Consider the following 23,209-nt stretch of genomic DNA (forward strand, 5'->3'; position numbering starts at 1 on the left):
TTTTCATAACTTGTTGCGGTAATAGATGTTTGTGAGGTATTTTCTTTCTTCTTCTTCTTCTTTCTTTTTCTTTTTTTCTTTTTTTTCCCCATGCACTTTACAATTATTCTTGTTGTCTCCTCCTTACACACCTCATAAAAACTGTAGTCTGTAGCTGAACAAAGAATACATTGTGGAGGTCTCAAGTAAAGAACTATTACAGTCCCATTGATGGAAGTACTAATGAGATAACTGCTGCCCGTTTTATACAGATAATGAAAGTTACTGTTATAATATGTTTATTAAGAACTAAAATATTCCATTAATAATATTTTTAGAAATTTAGTAAGCAGATTAAGTAAGGAAATATCCTGAAACTGTATTAAGCCAACATTTATAAAATTAAACATTTTGGGATTAATTGCTTTTATACTATTTAAAATTTTCAGCTGCTGGTAATGGGCCACCTTGAGCAGGAATGGCAGACATAGCTTTTCAGTTCCCTTCTCTGACGAGAAAAACAAGTAATAATGAAAAATATGAATAAAATTTATGGGTGATGAAATAAAAATGTTCTTTGTAAACTGTAGATTAGTACACACTCAACATTCAGGAGATCCAGAAGTAAGACCACCCTAACAGCTGTGGTTCACGTAGCACTGCTGAAATACCAATTGGTTCTGCTAAGAAATTAATCAGTGGACTAATATAGTTGAGGATACTTACTAGTTACTAGTTATTATGTGTTGGGAAGCACCACAGCTATTGCCGAAATGAGATGGGGGGGTAATTGTTTCCTGGCTGCTATTTAATTATGTGCTCACACCACGAGTCGTGCTCAAAATATTTGGCTGTGGTATGGAACAAACAATGCCGTGGAACATAACAGCTTGGATGTAGATGCTTTTGTCACTACCCAAGGTACCCAAATTTCCCTTCTTACCTACATTGCTTCTCAATCATATGCTTCAGCATTATTTTATTTCTGTACCTCTTTTCAAACCTCATCCATTCTATTTCTTTCTTCCCCCTTCACATATTTTATCTGCGGCTATCTACCACTAATTTGCATTCTCAGCACATTATTTCTTATGAGTTAATCTCTCAATTTCAGTTACCAAGAGCCCATTATTTGTAATACTTTGAATTTGGAACCTCAGCTGTTAGGTTCTTCTTGTACATTGTCAGAACTGTGATCAGCATGTGGAATGTATTTGTGGTTACCTCAACACCTGCCTATCTCACGCAATCCTCTTCCCATTCTCTGTCTTTTCCATCTCTGAAAGTATGTAACATAGGTGGAACTACATTTTTATACTTTTGTCTGTCAGCTTTACGACAGGTGTGTTCATTGAGAGGGTGACAAGTTGACATTGTGTCTTTTGTTGCAGACATTACCATTAAGTTTACTTGCATTTCGTATCTGTGATTATATAGGTTCTTGAAACTTTGTGATGGAAACTTATTGATCAAAACTCATACTGTAAAAGATGATAAGCCAATGTTGTGCTGCAAAATGTCATTTATCTAACAGATGCTCTTAATTTTTTTTGTCCCTCGACAGCTGGACTTGACGAGATCACTAGAAGACCAAGGCCCCTTCTGTGTAATCCTGCACAAGCTTACTGATATCATTGTTCTTGCTGGTCAAGGAGATAAAAAGGTATTTTTTTCCTTTCTTTACAATTGTCTGTCTTGAGTTTTAACAGTTTAAGTGCTGTGTGGAGTAAAAAAAAAAAAAAAAAAAAATACTTGGAGGCCAACCTTTTTTTTCCCCCCTGTGTATATAGACTGCAGCAGCGAGCGAAAATTTATACAAAGCCCAGGAATCGAACTTGGGTCTCCTTCTTACTAGGCAGGTGTGCTAGCCACTGAGCCACCATGGCACAGTGGTTCGCACAACTTCACGAAATACCCTGGCACACCTCCCTCCTTGATCCAAATTCTCACTGCCACCGTTGATACAAATTTTGACTTGCTGCTTCAGTCTATATACGTAAAATCATGTATGTATGAGACCAGTAAAGGCTCTGAAATTGTGTCATTTCTTTTTTAATGTGTGCAAATTACTGCAATTTACAATAAGATCTTACAGATTTACTTTCTTTGATTTAATCCTTGTTTGTTGTGTAAATATGAGACTTTTCCAGCATACAGCACCCATGTGGGAGATCCCAACATTCATTTAGTTCAGCCTGACAAAGAGAGATGAAGTATACGATGATGATGATGATGATGGAGGTCCCATATTCCAAGGAGTGTAGGGGACGATGCAGGAAACCTGCTCCACCTTACTAGGCAAGGTCCTAATGGAGGTGGTTAGTAATTTAAAATCCAGATACGCAAAGGCTGCCTGAAAAGTTCTCAGCTTCACCCAGAGACTGAAGCACTACTTGCATAATTTTTTCCCTTTATGTTGGTACACATGTTAGTAGATGGCATGTACATTGCAAATCATACCAGGCAGCAGTTGACCGTAACCTGTTGCGTGAGGCAGTTGCGATGAACATGGTGTTTGAAATGGAAAAAAATCAAGTATTGTGCAGTGATTAAAGTCTTCATAAGAAAAAGTTTAACACCAACGAAAATTCATTTGTGGCCTGTAAATGTGTGTGGTGGCTCTTCACCATCAGTTTCCACCTTGGGAAAATGGGTGACTGAGCTTAAACATGGCTGTGAAAGCACCCAAGATAATCCACGAGAAGGGCATCCAAAAATTGCAAGCACACAGCATATCATCGACAAAGTGCATGAAATGATTTTAGAAGGTTGGCATTTAAAAGTGCTTGGAATTGCTATTGCTCTATGGATATCACAGGAATGTGCTTGTCATATCTTGCACCAGGAACTGAACATGAGAAAGCCTTGTACAAGGTGGGTGCCACATGTGCTCACTGCGGACCACAAATGCATTCGCACAATGCTTTCCGAAAAGTGGTTGGTGTGTTTTAAGAAAAATAGAAGGGACTTTTTGCTCTAGTATCTGACAGTGAATGAAACATGGATTCACCACTACACACCTGAATCCAAACAGGAATCCATGCAGTGGATAGAAGATGGTTCTTCAGCTCCAAAGAAGGGAAGAACAGTGCCATCAGCGGGAAAGATCATGCGTCGGTGTTTTGGGATGCGAAAGAAATATTTTTGATTGACTTGTCTTGAAAAAGGTAAAACCATATCTTGAGAGTCATACTCTCAACTTCTAGTGAAACTAAATGCAAGGATTTGTACCCAGCTGAAAGAAAAAAGAAAAAAAAAATCATCTTCTATCAGGTCAGTGCCTCTGCCCACAAAAGTGTCTTGGCAATGGTGAAATTGAGGGATCTGCACTATGAAGTGCTGAACGTCCACCTTATTGCCCAAATTTGACCCCCTTGGACTTCCATCTATTCTCAAAACTGAAGAAATTCCTCACTGGATAGCACTTTTCGCCCAAATGAGAAGCCATTGTGGCTGTAGATGGGTATTTTGGAGCATCTCTGGAAGAACACTATGAGAGGAGATAATGACATTGGGACACTGCAGGATGAAATGTACTGATATTATGTTGAAAAATAAAAAACTTCTTTGAAAGCATAGATTGTCATTTTCACCATCAGGCCTGGTAGATTCTGATTTTTGTGTGTGTGTGTGTGTGTGTGTGTGTGTGTGTGTGTGTGAGAGAGAGAGAGAGAGAGAGAGAGAGAGAGAGAGAGAGAGAGAGAGAGAGAGAGGGGGGGGGGGGGGGGGGGAGGGGGGGGGGGCAGATCGGACTTTGTTTATCAAGGGGAATAGCAGGCATATTTAATGAGCTAATAAATTTGATTGGCATTTTTCCTTTTTTCATTCTGATAAATAATTTTGTTGACAATTTGGGCATGACCAAAGTCTTCCGAAGATAGATAACTGCTGGAGGAGAATATCCACATAAAATGTCATTCTGGAAACATCCCCCAGGCTGTGGCTAAGCCATGTCTCCGCAATATTCTTTCTTTCAGGAGTGCTAGTTCTGCAAGGTTCACAGGAGAGCTTCTGTAAAGTTGGGAAGGTAGGAGACGAGATACTGGCAGAAGTAAAGCTGTGAGGACGGGGCGTGGGTCGTGCTTGGGTAGCTCAGTTGGTAGAGTACTTTCCTGCGAAAGGCAAAGGTCCCGAGTTCAAGTCTCGGTCCGGCACACAGTTTTAATCTGCCAGGAAGTTTCAATATCCACATAATTTTCTTCTTTCTAGAAGCCAAATTAGCAACATAGTCCCAAGATGACAGCTCCATTGAAAAGGCAGATTTTCAGCCATTTTAGTTTCACAGTGTCCTTTTGGCAAAGGAAGATTGTGTTTTTTGTGGAAGGGCCTATTTGTCACTTCTTCAGAGTGACCAGCATGAATGTTCCCAAGGGTCACCCACTCCATTTGTCTGACTTGCTGCAGGAGGAACAGCACTGCCTCCCTAGTAGGTCGGCAGTGTAGGACTAGTCGTAACACATACCGGATGGTTTTGCTTTGAAGCCAGAGGTAATCAGTAAATGAGGAAGTAGAGTTTGATTGCATGTTTCAATAACGCAATCACAGATACAACACGTACTTATTTCCGGAACAGCAGGCGATCTGCATACTCCTGTACGTTGCACTAATGGCAACCAGTGTCCCAACATGCTTGTGTTCTTGTTTTTGGCTGTATGTTTATCTTCCCTTGATTGGTTCTCACTAAATAATACCTGCATTTTTTTTTAACGTTTGACAATATCATCGTATTATTTACTTCTGTAATATTCATGTTTCAGTATTCCGTGGGTAGGTTGCTGCGACCATTTGTAGTCCAGAACTGTAGTCTCTTGGCTATTCCCATTTTGTAAAGGCTGTCTCTTTTTTTATATTTTGATTTTGAGAACAATATACTGAGCTCAGCACTGAATTCAGTTTGCAGTATCTCAGTTACTTCTGTAACCGTCTCCTCATCGCTGAATAATTTTCAACACTCTGCAACTGAAACACCTGTTTTCATTTGTGAGGTCTGATACAAACACTCAAGCTGGCAGACAGTTTTGCAGGTAAGGTCTGGATTACCTGATAAATTATAGGAAGGAGTAGATGAGCTGCAAATACCATTTGATAACTCATTCTCCAGTTTTTCTCCTTATTAATGTCGTTACAGAGACTGACAATTTCCTCAAGCACCTCACATGCCTTGGCCCTTCCCAAGTAATAAACACAGCTGCACAGGCACTGCAATGGATTTGAAGGTCAGTGCCTGTACATTGGTATTCTAAAGCAATAAGGCACACTTCCTGAAAACATTAAAAAAAGTTAACTTGAAAATCTACAAACTCCCTCTTGTGTAAATTATTAACCATTTTGAGCATTACCTAATAGTGCTGTTTCCAGCTATGTCTGTAGCGTTCCAGTCTGCAGGTCACAAGTCTGCATCTTTGAGTTTCATTAGAAGCAACTCTTGTTTTATGTGAAGTATGTATATATTGTAAAATTTTACTTTTCTGGGGGTCTACAGCCTCAACATGTTTTGAGAATGAAAATGTTATCCAAGAGGCTATATTCTTTCTGATATATGTGCGAGTGGCCAATTTCAATTGTGGGACATTTTCAAGCATGTATCTTAAGGTTACAGCTTCATTTCACATTGGAATACATCATTGGTACACGTGGACAGGTATGCGTCATATTTCTGTGCATATGTGGTACAAAAACAATTACAATAGTGTACTTGATTATGTCCATTAGCTGACAATTCAAAATATTAATGACAAATAGTGAATCGGTGTAACAAGGGGTAATTAACATTTCAATTTGATAATAAATGTAGAATTCAAATATAATAAATAAGAAAGACCTCGCTTCTAACAAGTGACGCAATTGACCATTTTGTTGGAGGATTAGACTGCTACACACACTGTCGTCGCCATGTGTGTCAAGAATAGTTAAAATGCTATGTACATCGTATGTGACAAGATTCAGAAATGTTGAATGTCTGTTTTTGTTACAAGATCGTTTTTGAGAAGTGAGTCTTGTTGCTTTTGGATATTGGTATTGGGGCCCCAAGGAAAGCGTAGAAAATTAAAGAGGGCCTAGTAAGATCCCCTTTTTAGGCCAAAATCCAGATTTTATTTTTTTCTGGCAGAGAATGCAGGTTGAATTGTGTTAAAATCACAATGACACTACAAAAGTTAAGTTTCTACCAGTGTATAGAATGTTCAGATACAAGGATTACTCCAGAAGAAATGCACAGCATTTTTTTAAACCATCCAATTTATTTTCCCTACCTTTGATGTTTTTACAATTGTTGATACATTTGTGAGAGACAAAATGTCATTTTTCCACATTTCCTCCCTCCCTTTCAATTGTCCAAAGTCAGGACCAGCACATTTGAGCCACTGTTTATCAGTCTTCATAAGTCATCTTCAAATCTTGGTCCACTTCACCAAAGAGGTGTAATCCTACAGTGCCACATCAGGGCCATAAATGGGTGTTTCAACATTCAGGATTCTCGGAACCACCTGACACAAACGCTGTCTCAATATTCTGCACACTTTTTGGTAAACATTTTTGGAATACAGTGATCAATTGTTATATTTAGATTAAAGTTCAGTCTTGATCACGTTATGTCTGTTTTAATGAGTAACTGGTTTCGGTTTTTTCTATAAAACCATCATCAGACCCATTGGCTTCCTTGGGTTGGTAGGTGGAGCTCTCCTTGCTGCTGTGCAGTCAACTAATCAGTTGACTGCACAGCAGCAAGGAGAGCTCCACCTACCAACCCAAGGGAGCCAATGGGTCTGATGATGGTTTTATAGAAAAAACCGAAACCGGTTACTCATTAAAACAGACATAATGTGATCAAGACTGAACTTTAATCTAAATTCTGCACACTTCTCCTACTTCCATTCTGATTGACAGTTTATTCACAGTTATGCGTTTGTCTGTGAATACACTGCACACTGTCAGGAGCCTGTGTAGTGCTCGGTCTGTCACTGTGCGGGAGATTGCGAGTATTGGCGTGCCCATTTTCACCAGGTAATCTGCTGGTCTGACTACAAACTGTACCGTGTCATCCCCATACACCTTCTTCAGTAGTGAGTGTTTGTGACACTCTTGTTCTCACAACATAGGAACTCTAGAACAACTTGTTGCTTCAAATGAACGTTAAATGCAGCAGCCATCTTGAGGGTGTGCAACTTGCAGAAATAGTGTGGATTAAATTTGAATGCAAGTGGGAAGTATGTTTCTATGACTTCTGTGAATAACAAATATGTAGAACAAGAGTTGGCTTTGTGGAAAAATGTTTTTCTTTTGGAGTAACCCTCGTAACTCACTGGAATGCAGCTGGGGAATGTCCACCACAGCTATTTGTCGAGGAAATTACGCATCTGCTTTTCTGTAAGTTATTTAAATGTCGTGATGGTGCAGTGCTTTCACTGGGCCATTGATTTTACATTCCAGCTGTTTAGTCCATCTGATAACAAAGCGTCACAGCATGGTTTGTTCCTTCTTATTGCCTTTGTCTTCTTCTTCTTCTTCTTCTTCTTCTTCTTCTAAGGGAATAGAACATAAGGGAGCAAAGTGTTAGTTTCTCTATCAGATTAGAAGAAGAGCAGCACCACTTCCCTCAGACATAAAGTAAAAGGTATCAAAAGGTAGCCGTACATAATCTGATTGGTTAACAGACCATGTGCAGTACCATATCAGCTGGCCCCTCACATTAATTTAACATAGTTGTAAATGATAAATTATCGCCATTCTCACACTGTGAGGCCTCGTACATTAAAAATTGTGAACTGTCACTGGAGTTGCATTGCCTGGATGGCAGCAGGTCATTTTGGCTTAATGTATCATTTAAGTTGTTAATGACTGTTTCAGAATCCTTAATTTTGTTCCCATCATCATCTACGTTCTTTTGTGACCAACAGCTTTGCAGGTGAGATATGCAAAGATAAATGTGTAATTTAATGTCATTGACTTCTGTGCTTAAAAATGCTGTTTGTATCAGCAAATAGAAAAATTTCACAGGGTGTGGCTTCCTTCAGGAAGGTGTTATCATCCACTTATCTCTCCTGTTAGCTCATATCTAATCTGTGACACCCGAACTTTGTTTATGACTGGCAGTTTGAAGCCATCACTTCCTGGACACAGTGTAGCCTCATCAAAGAGTCTCTTATCTTACACTTATTTTATATATGAAATTTAGACAAGTCCATTACATATACAGGGTATCCTTAATTAAAGCTCAGTTTCATAATGCTGTCGAAAGAGCACTACTGCTCAGAGTGACGTCAAATTTGGATAGTGTATTACTGACACAGGAGGATGAAAAATTTTTAAGGACAATTTTACCAGTAGATGGGCACTGTAAGCATCTAAATGCAAATAGGGTCTACTACAAAAGACAAATGAATCACAATACAATGGCTGGGGAGTGAGTTGCACAATACACCATCTATACTGTTCAGCATACACGACTGCACAATCTCGGCAGTCAACAGTTGTTGCACTGTTATTAGGTAAGCCCACCCATCACAGCAAGGTCGTACTACATTGGATGGGAAAAATCAGTTTTTAATCATCCCGAGGCCATAAACCACATAAAAAGCAAAACGACATTGGTTTCTAATTGTATTGAGACTGGCAGAAGGCATGTTTGGTATACTGCCCACTGTTTTCTGCCATAAGTTGAAATCTGGAAACAGTACGTTCCACAGCAGATCGGAGTTTCTCAGGGATCACGTTGTGAATATGTTGTGCAGTGTATGCGTTCAATTCTGCTATGTTCATAATTGGAATACTGAACACAACATCTTTCAGATAACCCTACTGCCAGAAGTCACAGGATTAAGATCAGTTGATCTGAGTGGCCAGACTGTTGAGAAATGACAGCTGGTAATAGCAGCATTTGCAAAGTGCCCCTGCAACAGCCACTTCACTGGCTGCGAAATGGGTGGAGGAGTGCCGCCTTGTATAAAAGTGATCCTATCCACACTGTTGAAGAACTGAAGTGATGTTGATGTGCAAAAAACTGTCATAGCACTTACCAGTGAGTATACGGGTAACAGGAACCCACAGGACTGATCTCCCCCCCAAAAATATGGCCCTATGACAAACAACGCCGTCAACCCACAGCATACAGTCATGTTTGCAGAATAAAGTGGTACTAGTCAAAGTGCCTGCAGATTTTCTGTTGCCCGTATTCTCAAATTCTGTGTATTGAGATGTCCTTTGAGATTGAAATGGATTCCATCTGTCCACAGAATGTTCCTTGCAAGCGAGAGATTCCAGAGCGAATGTTTGTCTTGTTGGCAAATCAGCAGGATGCAACTCCTAAACATGGGTGATTTTGCACAGATAGCAGTGTAGGATGTTACTAAGGATTTTGTGCGCCGTGCCAACAGGAATGTCCAACCTTCAGACAGTTCCCCATATGCTGCCTGTTTTCACACCACCATTTAGCCCTGCTGCAGTGCTGTGGTCACATCTTTGACAGACACTATATCAGCTGCTTTCCTCCCTCTACACATTGCACTTTAAAAGAATGTGTCTTTTTGAATTTTGTAATCATTTTCTCCAGATCATTAGCAAGCATGAGACCAACACCGTGGTTCATACATTTTCAGGGCAACTGGCACACTTTCCTTGTAAAAGATCTTTACCAGCAGTGTGGGATCCTTCATGGAGACAGTCATGCTGGGGGTGGTCTTGGATGCAAACTGAGCAATAGCCATGTGCCGCGCATCTGTTGGTGTGGATATTCTGATGCTAACAGCACCATCTGTTGGACAACTTTTCGTTAATTTCTCTCCTCCCCCCAAGATGTTTCCCCATGTCAGTAATAAGCTGTTCAAATTTGATGTCATCGTGAGCAGTGGTTCCCTTGATGTCATCATGAGCAGTGGTTCCCTTGATGTCATTGTGAGCAGTGGTTCCCTTGATGTCATTGTGAGCAGTGGTTCCCTTTATGTCATTGTGAGAAGTGGTTCCCTTGATGTCATTGTGTGCAGTGGTTCCCTTTATGTCATCGTGAGAAGTGGTTCTTTTGATGTCATTGTGAGCAGTGGTTCTCTTTCTACAGTGTTTTTGGGCTGGAACTTTAATTATGGACACCCTACACTTTAAATAGGTATATCCTGGACCTGTATAAGAAAGACCAGTGGGATTGTGACTGATTGCTGTGTTCCTATCATTCCTTACAGAAATAAGTTAGCAGGACTTCCTGTGTTCTTGAGAAAATGAAATTCATAAATGTTCAAAGCAAATCTCATTCCCTGAATATTTTGTACATGTTTGTCATCAGAGCTTAATTCTTTCTATGTGACTGTTTTTTTCCCATTATTCGGTTCAATAGTTCAAGCAGGGACCTTTACCTATAGCATGCAAGTGATCTGCCGCCCAAGCTATCCAGACACTGCTGATGACCTACCCTCACGACTTCTTCCCGAAAGATATACAGGATAGAGCACTTGCTCATGAAAGGCAAAAAAACTCGGGTTTGCATCCCGGTCTAATGCACAGCTTTAACCTTCCAGGAACTTTCAGCTCTGCAAAAGGCTGTGAAGACTTGTATGACAATGAGCATTTGGGGAGCCCACATACAACACTGAGTGATGATAACATTTCCCGTGTGGATGCAATGGTGAAAACAGATTGCTGTTTGCACCTCAAGGACATGTCCCGGGAACTTGGCATTTCAAAAGGGAGTGCTTACGATGTCATTCAAGGGTCCTCATGATACCAGAAGGTTTCTTGTCTCGGGGTGCCTAAGCACTAAGCCGTTGGGTGACATTATGAAAGACGAGCAAATGATTGCTTCACTGAATCATCTACAATGGCATACCAAGAAGGGTGATGTTTACCTGGACTGCACAGTTATTTTACTGGTGATGAAGCACGGATTCTGCATTTCACACTAGAATCAAAGCTGCAGAGCATGGTGTGGGAACACCTGGGTTCACTTGTGGCAAAAAAGTTCTGTTGGGAAAGTGATGTTATCAGTCTTCTGGGATTGCCTTGCACTGCTGCTGCTGGATTTCATGCCACTAGGTAAAACAATCAATTCTGACAGTCTGCAGACTGCTGTCAGGAACAAGCAATGATGGATTACCAATGTGGACAATGTGATTATTCTCCACGACAATGCGAGGTCAAGTGTGGTAATCGGAACCACCGACTAGCTCTGATCATTTCACTGGTAGAGTCTGGACCTCACTCCATAGTAATTTCCACAATTTTGATCTACTGAAGAACTTCCTGGTATGACAGCGATTCATGTGTAACGATGGAGCCAAGACAGCAGTCTGCTGGACAAATTATACCAGAAGAGATCTCAGATTTAGTCCAGCGACGGGACAAATGTCTGAATTGCTGTGGAGACTATGTGGAAATATAGTGTAAGGTACATAGAATAGTATGTATATTTGTATGTAGTTTATTTCCACCAGTAAAAAATAGTGGCATAGACTCTGATTTGTCCTTGTACACCTATTTCAACCTGCTTACTGTATTCAAGCCTTTGTCTACCTCCACAATTTTTATGTCCCACACATTCCTCCATTACTAAATTGACAATTTCTTGATGCCTCAAGATATGCTGTACCAACTCATCCCTTCTTCTAGTCAGGTTGCGCCATAAATTTCTTCTCTGTCTGCTTCAGTTCATTACCTCCTCATCAGATATTCAATCTATCCATCTGCAGGGTGCATTCACAAAGTTGCAAGACAGATTTAGCTGACCAGCCGTACCGACGACAGTTCCCTCCGAGATGCTGCTGTCCTCAGAACGCTAGTGCTGTGAGTTGCACCCTTCGAAAACTCATAGATCTAAAATGCAGCATCATTTGGAGCAACATTATTTGGTAAAATTCTAAGCAAAACTGAACAAAACCACCACAGGAACTTTTGGTATGATTCTAGAGGCCTGCAAAGAAGAAGCCACATCACATGCAGTGGTTTTCATGTGGCACAAGAGGTTCAAAGAAGACCACAAGGGCGTTGAAGACGATGACTGCACGGGAATAGCTTCAGCAAGCTGATCTCGTGAAAATTTGGTGAAAGTGTGTGAACTTTTAAACAATGACTATTGTCTCAGTGTTAGGTTACTTGGCAATGAACTGGGATTGGTAAGATTACACTGTTCAAGTTAGCGACAGAAGATTTGATGATGAGAAAGGTGTGTGCCAAGCTTATTCCAAAAGTTCTTTTGGACGAACAGAAGGCATGGCGCCAGACTGTTTGCGAAGAAATGCTCAAACAGTTGCAAGTCGGTAACAAGTTTGTAGATCAAGTGATTACTGGTGATGAGTCCTGGGTCGATGAGTACCAGGTCAGTTTTATGCTGAAGTGCTCCACCATTTGAAGGATTGAGTCCACTGCGTCCACCTGGAATCAAAGACAATTAGATTCTTCACCATGACAATGTGCCCTCTCACACGTTGTTTGCCGCTGGTGAAATTTTAACCAAGTTCAATGTGGCAACACTGTTGCAGCCCTGACCTATCTTCCAGTGACTTCTTTTTGTGCCCTCGAATCAGTAGAGACCTGAAACGGAAGTGATTTGACATGATCCAAGCAGTTCAGGCTGCTTTGACAAGGTCTCTTGACAGCCTTTTCACGGGAAGAATTCCAGGGAGCCTATAAATAATGGAAAAATGCTGGCAGTGGTGCGTTGATACCCAAGGGTCACGTTTCGCAGATTTTTAGTTCGCTGTACAAAAATGTATCATAAGTTTTTTGTTCTGAGACCAATCCTGAAACTTTGTGAACGCATCCTGTAATCTTTATCATTCTTTCGTAACATCACATTTCAGAAACTTTCATTCTATTTTTGCCAGCTTTACTTATCATCTACATTTCACTTCTGTGGAAGGAGACAGTCCAGACAAGTACCGCCAGTAAAGATTTCTTAATAGGTAAATTCGCCTTCGTCTTCTCCAACTCGTACAACTACTGTCTGGTTTCTGTATAACTTCTAAATAATCTTTCTCTCGCGGCATTTTGCCCCTGCTACCACCAGAATTTCAAAGAGTGCTGTCCAATCACCATTGTCAAAAGTTTTCTCTAGAACCACAAATGCTGTAAACATAGGTTTACTTTTCGTTAAGGGGCTCCGGAAAGGCTCAAAATCATGAAAAGTTCAATATTTACTTTTTTGCGTTTTCTGAATCTGCGGACTATTACCTTTTAATAGATATATAATTTATTCAATTCCGAAGACTACAACTATTTTTAAATTTTTTTTGAAATGTGTTCTACATGGGCGTGACCCACTGTGGCGCTGTTAAACTGCTGTCAAATGGTGTTATTATTAACGTCCGTGTTCATCAGGTACATTTTAGTGTATCTGAAGTAGAAGATGTCTGTATAGAATCTATGAAGAACGCTGTGGAAGAGGCAGTAATGGAAAATAATGGTAACAGAGGTTTGACTGCAGCGTTCGACGGTACCTGGCATAAACGGGGACACACATCTCTTCATGGTGTAGTATCTGCCACCAGTATGTATACAGGGAAAGTTTTAGATGTAGCAGTAATATCAAAGTATTGTAGATGTCCACAAAAATATAAAGGTATACATGAAAATAATTGCAAAGCTAACTATAGTGGCAGTAGTGCAGGAATGGAAGTGGCTGGTGTTGCCAGTATATTCCAGCATTCTGAGGCGTGTGATAAAGTGCGATATGTTAATTACCCTGGTGACGGTGATTCTAAAAGTTTCAAACATGTTCAAGGACTGAAGCCCTATGGTGATGATGTTGTAGTGCAGAAATTTGAGTGTATTGGACACGTACAGAAGCGAATGGGAACAAGACTTCGGCGACTGAAAGCTTCGTACAAAAAACAAAAACTCAGTGATGGTAAAGGGTTGGATGGGAAGGGAAGGTTAACTGACAGTGTAATTGACAAAATACAGAACTATTATGGAATGGCTATTAGGCAATGTACACAAAGTGTTGACGAAATGAAGAAGGCTGTTTGGGCTCTTTTTTTTCATACTTATTCAACCAATGAAAATCCCCAACATAGCTTGTGTCCCAAAGAAGACAGTTGGTGTAAATATAACAAAGGATTGCTAACTGGTGAAGTGTACACTCATAAGCATAGTCTGCCTCATGCAATAAGGGAGGTGATAAAACATATTTTCAGAGACTTAGCAGCACCTGAACTGTTGAAAAAATGTATTCACGGAAAAACTCAAAACCCCAATGAAAGTGTAAATAGTGTTATATGGTCGAGAATCCCCAAGACTGTATTTGTTGGAATAGAAACACTTCACTTTGGTGTGTATGATGCTGTTGCGACTTTCAATGATGGCAACATTGTAAGGTGCAAGGTATTTAGAAATATGGGAATGAAGATAGGTTCTAACATGGTACGAGCGATGCTTGCTTTAGACAAGGAACGCCTTCGAGCTGCAGACAGGGCTGTAAAGAGTCTAGAAATACAAGCAAGAGTAAACAGGAGGAGGAACAAGAGGAAGCTGGAGGAGGAGTTTGCAGAGGATGAAGATAATCCATCCTATGGACCTGGAATGCACTAAAAAGTTAATCCAATCTTTGTTGCTCGATTCCCAAAACTTTTATTTTCTCATACTAATTACATGTTTTCTAAGGATCTTCCAAACATATTTGTTTCAGACTTTCAGTAAATGTTACACAGTACCTTCTGCATAATTTAACACAGCCTTTTTCCAAAAAACTGTATATTTTTGAATATATAAATAAAAAATTGCAAAAAAATGTTGTGAATTTTCATTACAATTGAAAAAAAATCATCTTTAATAACTGAACTAAAATTTTGTAAAATCCCTGTGTTAAGTTGTAGCCCATATTCCAATAAATAATCTGTAAAAAGTTCAACTTCCTACCTCAAATACTTTGTGAGGAAAGATGTAATTTATAAGCGTTATTTTAACATTGCAAGTATAGGGCGTTCCGGAGCCCTTTAAGTCACTTTCTAAGAAGTCCCAAATTTCTCTGTACCCAAACTGATTTTCTCCGAAGTTGGCATGTATGTGTATAAAATAATTTCTAACTCACACGGTACCTGTCCAAAGTCCAGAAACAGAAAAGGGTGAGTGGTAGCAAGGGAGTAAAACATTTTTAGCACACAGAACCCATCGAGAGGTGTGACAGTGCAGCACCCACCAAGCCAAGTCAAAAGGTTAATACAGTGTATGGATTATTGTTCTACAACTTTCTTATGTTTTAGTAACATGTTCTTTTAATTGTTTCATGTCCTTGAAGATTCTCTTTCTTCATGGGACCTACAAAATTTAATTAATGAAAAATGGTGAATAATTTGAATAATTGTTTTTTAAGTCACCAGTTTTTGTCAACGATTTTCAACTTTACAGGCGGAAGCAATGGTTCAGAGGGTCGAGAGCTACCTAGATGCCCATCCAGAGGTGGCGGTCATCGATCCCCTCGACAATGTCAGGAAACTACTCGACCGATTCCACTCGTACAGCATCAGCTTACGCAGTGGTGTCGATAGCCTCGGTAAGTGATCGGTGATAACATATGCCTGTTGAGTGTATTTTAATATTGAATAATTACACTGAGATCCCCAGTAGATAAGGAACAATTCAGCTAGTTTGTTTTTCTCGTATTTTTAAATTTGTGTTGACTGTATCAATTTGTGCAGATTGGAAAACACAGACCGTCTACAAAGGAGACTGGTTACAAAACACTGGTGTGACAGTTCATACAATATTGCTTAGGTGCGAGGGTCCCAATCCAGATATGACTAATAAAGGATTTGAATGCATTAAAAGGAGGACATGCAAATGGTCACTGGTTTTTTTGATCTATTGGAAAGCATCGTGGAGATGCTGAAAAACCGGAGCTGGCAAACACAGTATCAACCACCCCACAATATCACTACTGTAGGGACAACACAACATTTGTAATCCATTTTTCAAAAGGTGAATTCCAAAACAGGACATCACTGTAAATTACCTTTGTGGCACTAAGAGCAGCGAGCTGTCCAGTGACATTTCCCTTAAGCCTACATCATTATTGTAGATAAAGGTGAGACTCAGTACATCTGAAAAGCATCACCTGTATATGACTATCCACTGAGTCACAACACACGCAGAAATGTGTCGAGTGATTGCGATGGACGTTCATTGAAGAGAGTGTGATGAAAAATAAGAAGACAATAGCTGTGTTGTGCTCATGAGCACTGTCAGTACCAAAACAGTGTGAAGAGAGCTCTGTAAACAGGGAATTGTTGGGAAAGCTGGAATTTCAAGTCATTTGGTCGGCTGTGTCTTGATTCGGACTGATTCCAACTTCTGACCCCTTTTACGTCCCAAGAGTGAAACATAGCAGAGATTTGATGGTGATACAGGCAGCCATGTTGTGGTATTCTGTGAGCCCCTTGGTTACTCTGCAATGTCGCATTACTGCCAAGTATTATGTGACTCTGGTGGCTGATCAGGTTCATCCCAGTGGTACAATGTTTGTCCTTCAGTGGTAACGCTGTGCTCCAAGGTGACAGGACCCCTGTTCACACAGCTCGTATCGTCCAGGACCAGTTTTGTGGGCAGGAGGATGAACTGTCACATGTCCTGTGGCCACCACAGCCACCATACCCTAATATTATTGAGCTTTTGTTGTCTGCTTCGAAGAAAAGGGTATGTGATCAATATCCACCTCTATCATCATTACCTGAACTTGCCACTATTTGGCTGGGAGAGTGGTATAGGATTCCCTTGAAAACCATTCACGACCTGTATTTATTCATTCTGAGACAACAGGTTTCATTGTGTTTTGATGTGTCCATAGTTTTGTCCAACCCGTGTAGATATGGTTCATTTGGCAATCCATGTGAACACAGTTGTGCTATCTTCCATAATGTGACTTAATTGGATCAGTGATGAACACACATTAAAAAAAGTTTCGCATCACTTCGGTTCCGAGAGTTCTGGAACCTGTACAGAAAATTGGAATAGAGATCAACATAAACATCATTTCCGTCCTTTTTATTCCTCATGAAAACCACACATTGCATGTTGTACCACCATCCAGTGAGACCATCAGAGGTGGTGGTCCAGATTGCTGTACACACAAGTACCACTAATACCCGGTAGCACGTCCTCTTGTGTTGATGCATGCCTGTATTCGTCGTGGCGTACTATCCACCAGTTCGTCAACACCCTGTTTGTCCAGGTTGTCCCACTCCTCAATGGCAATTCAGTGTAGATCCCTCAGAGTGGATGGTGGGTCGTGTCATCCATAAACAGCCCTTTTCAGTCTACCGCAGGTATGTTCGATAGGCTTCATGCCTGGAGAACATGCTGGCCACTCTAGTTGAGCGATGTCGTTATCCTGAAGGAAGTCATTCACAAGATATGCACAATGGGGGCATGAATTGTCGTCCACGAAGACAAATGCCTCGCCAATATGGTTGCTCTATCAGTCAGAGGATGGCATTCACGTATCGTACAGCCGTTACGGCACCTTCCGTGACCACCAGCGGCATACATCAGCCTCACATAATGCCACCCCAAAACAGCAGGGAACCTCCACCTCGCTACACTCGCTGGACTATGTGTCTAAGGCGTTGAGCTTGACCGGGTTGCCTCCAAACACATCTCCGACGATTGTCTGGTTGAAGGCATATGCGACACTCATCGGTGAAGAGAACGTGATACCAATCCTGAGTGGTCCATTCGGCTTCTTGTTGGGCCCATCTGTACCGCACTGCACGGTGTCGTTGTTGCAAAGATGGACCTTGCCATGGATGTCGGGAGTGAAGTTGCACAACATGCAGCCTATTGCGCACAGTTTGAGTTGTAACATGACATCCTGTGGCTGCACAAAAAGCATTATTCAACATGGTGGCGTTGCTATCAGGGTTTCTTAGAGCCATAGTCTGTAGGTAGCGGTCATCCACTGCAGTAGTAGCCCTTGGGTGGCCTGAGCGAGGCATGTCATTGACAGTTCCTGTCTCTCTGAATCTCCTCCATGTCCAAACAACATCACTTTGGTTAACTCTGACACCCCTGGACACTTTCCTTGTTGAGAGCCCTTCCTGGCACAAAGTAACAATGTGGACGCAATCGAACCACGGTATTGACCATCTAGGCATGTTTGAACTACAGACAACACGAGTCGTGTATCTCCTTCCTGGTTGAATGACTGGAACTGATCAGTTGTCGGAACCCCTCCGTCTAATAGGCGCTGCTCATGCATGGTTTTTTACATCTTTTGGGAGGTTTAGTGACGTATCTGAACAGTCGGAGGGACTGTGTCTGTGATACAGTATCCACAGTCAACATCTATCTTCAAGAGTTCTGGGAACTGGGGTGATGCAAAACTTTTTTTGATGTGTTAATTTGGAGCACGTCTTGGCTTTTTCTCTCTGTTTTTGACTTCGAGTACGATCTGCTAGTATCATCTGTATGTTCATTTGTACATGTCCACTTGAAAATGACTTAATTTGAAATTGACCAATGGTGCTGAGTAAGGCATCTTATTTAATTACCTCCTCAGCCAAACCATGACTCCTTGTGAAACTAAAATGATAAATAAAAAACCTATTGAAAAGAAGTACGCCTCCGTAGCTGAATGTTAATGCGACTGACAGGCGTTGGAGACCCAAATTTGATTCCTGGTACTGTCAGGGATTTTTTCCACGATGGGAGATATGGCATGGCATGCACTGAACCTTGTGAGCCCAATTGAGAAGCTACTTCACTGGCTACTGGCGGTTCCAAGGACAAGAAACCTGACAATGATTGAGAGAGCAGTGTGCTGACCGCATGCCTCTCCATACGGCATACAGTGGCACCACTGGCAGAGGACGACATGGCATTCGATAAGGCCCGATTGGCCCGTCTAAGGCCAGAATGTAGAACTCGACCTTTATCTTTGTAACATAATGAAAACCGTACAAATTACCGATGAAATCACTGAACACATAGATAAGTCACCTTATGTAGGGCTCTTGAAGACAACACCTGGGTGGATAGGAGAAGAAAAAAAACATTGAAGTAAAGTGGTGTGTGCTGTGCATGGTAGACTGGATAGTTTCAAAACTAAACTATCACTGTATGTGAAAAAGATAGTTTGCAATCATTGTGTGTTAACAGCTTTTAATTATGACATTGAGACAAGGATTATTAACGTGAATACCATTCAGTTTTAGTGGCACTCAACAATCAGTGGAAAGATGGATGTTGGAATTACTAAGTAAGACAGGAAGACAAATCGGTCAGGGTGTATACTGGTGCCAGAGGGGTAATTTTGACTAAAATGAAATGATAATGGGTGGGACATTTATCCAGGCTAATAGATTGTACACGGACAAAGAAAGTTCTTTATTACATTCAAACACATAAGAAAATATTGAAATCAAGACCTAATGGAAGATTGGTGAACGTGCCAAAACAACTTGGATGTGTATAGGTTAAGACCACAGTGCTTTAGAGAGTTTAGGGTAGGCCAACATCATGCAGTGGATTCCATATTAAGAATGAAGATAACGATAATGATGATGATGATGATGATGATGATAGGCGTTCATGTACAAATCAACTAAATCATTAATATGTAGTCCATGCCTTGATAAAATATATTACCTTCTTTATTGAGACACTCAGCATCCTAACAAGATATGCAAATATGTAACTAAGTTTATGTAAAAGAACAGACTACTACTTACCAAACAGATAAGACAATAACATTTTAATGCTGGACCTGTCATATTTTGAACCAAAGGAAATGTACTCTCACTATGATGGCAGTCATAGGACAGACTGATGAAAACTTCCTTCGATGCAAGACGAAACAAAAATATTGATCTACTTAATATTATCAAGATTGAATTATAAAATATAATACCAGATGCCAGATTTTAAGTTTCTTCCTTCTTTCATTTCTTCGCTGTATAACAGCGTGTTTTGAGTACAAGGTGCCCATAAATGCTGTAGAAAGAGAATCACTGCTTAAAATTAGATCAATTTGAACAGCATATTATTGACACAGGGCAAAATGTCAAGGAATGGAAAACATCTATTGAAAATTTTATCAATAGATGGCATTGAAAGCACATTAATATAAATGGGTCAACCACAAATGACAGATGAATCGCAATATGACGGCTGTGGTTCGAGTTGCACATTATACCACCAGTACTGTTAAATGCATTTGATTGCGCAAGTTCAGCAGTCAACAGTTGTGCACTGTTAGTTAGGTATGCCCATCCACCATGGCAAGGTCATACCCCATTGGGTGGAAAAAAACGGTTTTTGATTGTCCTGAGGCCAGAAACCACCTGAAAAGCAAAATGACATCGGTTTTTAATTGTTCCGGAACCAAAAACTACTTAAAAAATTGAAATTATGTTGGTTTTTAATTTTCCTGGAACTAAAAGCTGCTTAGAAAGCGAAACAACATCAATTTCTAATTGTTGTGAGACTGGCTCAAGATGTGTTCAGTATGCTGTCCACTTCTCTCTGCCATAAGTTGAAATCGAGAAACGACATGCTCCACAACAGATCAGAGTGTCTTGGAGGTTATGTTGAAAATGTGCTATGCAGTGTGTACATTCACTTCAGCTACATTCATAACTGGAGTACTGAAAGCAACATCTTTCAAATAAATCCACAGTCAGAAGTCACAGAGATTAAGATCGGATGATCAGCTGATCTAGACAGCATGGCTGTAGAGAAATGACGACCGATAATTCTATTATTTCCGAAATGTCTTTGCAGCAGCCACTTCACTGACTGCAATATGCAAAGGAGCACCATCTTGCATAAAAATGATCCTATCTTTTGTGGCGGTGTTCGTAGCGACAAGCAATTCGCTGTAGAAACGGCTTACGAAGTCACCGCCACACTTTTAATAGCGGGCCGACCAGTCCGCTGGAACAGTGAACAGAAAGATGAAAGCCCAAACACTCAGATTAAATAAAAGTCGGTACTTGTCTTTATTGACGAAGATACAGAAACAAGGTCGTGAACTCCGTGTCTACACAAATCTGTCTAGTTCGAGTCGGAGCGGCTAGGTCAGCGTCGGCTGACGACAAACAACAACTCGGCTGCGATGAACACACAACTGACTAGCAAGTACACAATTCGGTGGCGAGTACACAACTGAGCGGTGAATACAGAACTCATAGCGCTCGCGACTCCAGCGCTTAAGAACCCAGAAGCCAGCGGTGGCGCGCGCAGACTTGCGGCGATTTCCTGTATCGCTGGCGCTGCTTATGCGGACGGCGTCCGGACTTTGATGCTGCCAACCTTTTGGCAGCGGGCTCGGGTGGCATTACTGGCTAGGATTTAACACTCCTCCCCCCCCAAATCGCCGCACCGTCGTTGAATAATGACGTGGAGAGCGTCGACGGCGGGGGAGGGGTCTGGCCGCAGGCATAGCAGAAGAGACCAGGGCGGAGACTGTTGTCGGTGGCAGTCCCCGGTCCGCACCCCAGCATTGGCTGCGAGGGGCCTCGGGAAACACCGACTGAAAACCGAGGTCAGGGTGCACGCCTGTGACCACGGGCGCAGCTTCTGGTATGGGACGCGACGGGGCGTCGGGACCCACGAAGAGAGGCAGCGTCTCCTGACGCTGCGTCGACGGCTGCTGAGTGGGCGCCGGACAAGGCGCCGCAATGTCAGACTCCTTGGGGGTGCCCAAGGAAAGCGGCTGCAGGACAGGCTGCACAGCCACCGCTTGGGAAGGCGGCCCGGCTGAGGGGTCGACGTCCATCAGCTCCGAAGGCGGTGGCGACTGAAGAGGGACCGCAGGCGCCGGAGCGACCACCTGGGGCGCTCCCGAAGGAAGCTGCGCGGGAGGCATCAACGGGACGGGTGTCAACGTGGTAGCGGCGACGGCTGCTGCTGCTGCCGTGGGGGCGGCAGCAAAGTCGGAAGGCGCGGCTGGAACCTGCCGCGGACCAAATCTGTGGACAAAGAACGAGCGGCAGAATCCGGGCGGCCAGCGCAGCGCAACTGGTTCTGATGCCTCCTGTGCACCCCAGTAGCACCTTGAACAGTATAAAAACCGCGACCCTGTACACTTATCACGGTACCACGTTCCCAACGACGGCGACCGTGATAAACTCTGAAAAAAACGGCGTCGTTGCGCTGAAAACGCGTGCGACGCTCAGAAGCGGCGGGTCGATCCGGGGGGTGCAACAACCATAGTAGGGTGCGATGACGACGGCCGTGGAGAAGCTCTGCAGGCGAAGGGCCGTTGCGTGGCGTGGTCCGGTACGGCGACAGGAACGTGATGAGGGCCTGCTGACGAGAGTGCGTAGCACGAAGGCGGTCCATATGATCCTTGAATGTGCATACAAAACGTTCCGCTGCACCATTCGATTGAGGGTGGAACGGCGGAGTAAGAACATGGCAAATGCCATTGGCAGAACAAAAACTTTCAAATTCAGCAGAGGTAAATTGTGGACCATTGTCAGACACTAAAACTTCTGGAAGACCCTCAATACAAAAAATTTAAGTCAACGCCTGTATAGTTTGTGCAGATGTTGTAGACTGCATGGGCACAACAAACGGAAAATTACTAAATGCATCTATCACGATGAGCCAACGAGAATTCCAATATGGACCAGCGAAATCAATATGTACTTGCTGCCAGGGACCGGCAGGGCGTGCCCACTCAAAATAGCGTTGAGGCGGAGCAGCTTGGTGTTCGGCACACGTCGAACAGTCTGTAGACATCTGCGTAATCTGCTTATCAATGCCGATCCATGTACAATGACGGCGGGCAAGCTGCTTGGTGCGGACCACTCCCCAATGACCTTGATGCAACAAGTCGAGGACCTTGGATTGGAGCACTTGGGGAACCACTACACGAAGCTGGTCATTCTCGGTGCGTAACAGCAAAACTCCGTGCGAAACAGACAACAAATGATGTTGCGGATAATAGCGACGAACCACAGGATCCGATATGTCCTTTGCCTTGGACGGCCAACCACGTTGAACAAAACGTAATAGTAAACTCAGATGAGGATCCGTAGCTGTCTCACGTGCCACCTGACGATAATCAGTCGGAAAATCCCGGAGGGATTGATGCTCATCGGCGTCAATCTGATGGCAAGAGTCGTCAGAGGAATCGAAGACATCATCCGCAGCAATCGGCAATCTAGAAAGCGCGTCAGCGTTTGCATGCTGAGCTGTAGGGCGATACAGTATCTCATACTGGTATTGTGATAACAAAAGAGCCCAACGTTGTAGTCTCTGAGCTGTCCGCTGAGGAACTGGTTTAGACGGATGAAACAGTGACGTCAGAGGC

The 23,209-nt window shown here is 42.2% G+C and overlaps 1 protein-coding gene across 1 annotated transcript in view; it reads left to right on the plus strand.

Annotated features, from left to right (window-relative positions):
• The window catches only part of LOC126424818 (inositol-tetrakisphosphate 1-kinase-like), a 100,959-nt gene that overhangs the window by 20,191 nt on the left and 57,559 nt on the right, over window positions 1-23,209 (plus strand). Inside the window, exons 3-4 of the mRNA XM_050087612.1 lie at window positions 1,544-1,642; window positions 15,304-15,448. Coding sequence (XP_049943569.1) covers window positions 1,544-1,642; window positions 15,304-15,448 — 244 coding nt within the window. The remainder of the gene's footprint in view (window positions 1-1,543; window positions 1,643-15,303; window positions 15,449-23,209) is intronic.

This window comes from Schistocerca serialis, chromosome 10 (genome assembly GCF_023864345.2).
Source record: "Schistocerca serialis cubense isolate TAMUIC-IGC-003099 chromosome 10, iqSchSeri2.2, whole genome shotgun sequence".
In the NCBI taxonomy this organism is placed as follows: Eukaryota; Metazoa; Arthropoda; class Insecta; order Orthoptera; family Acrididae; genus Schistocerca; species Schistocerca serialis.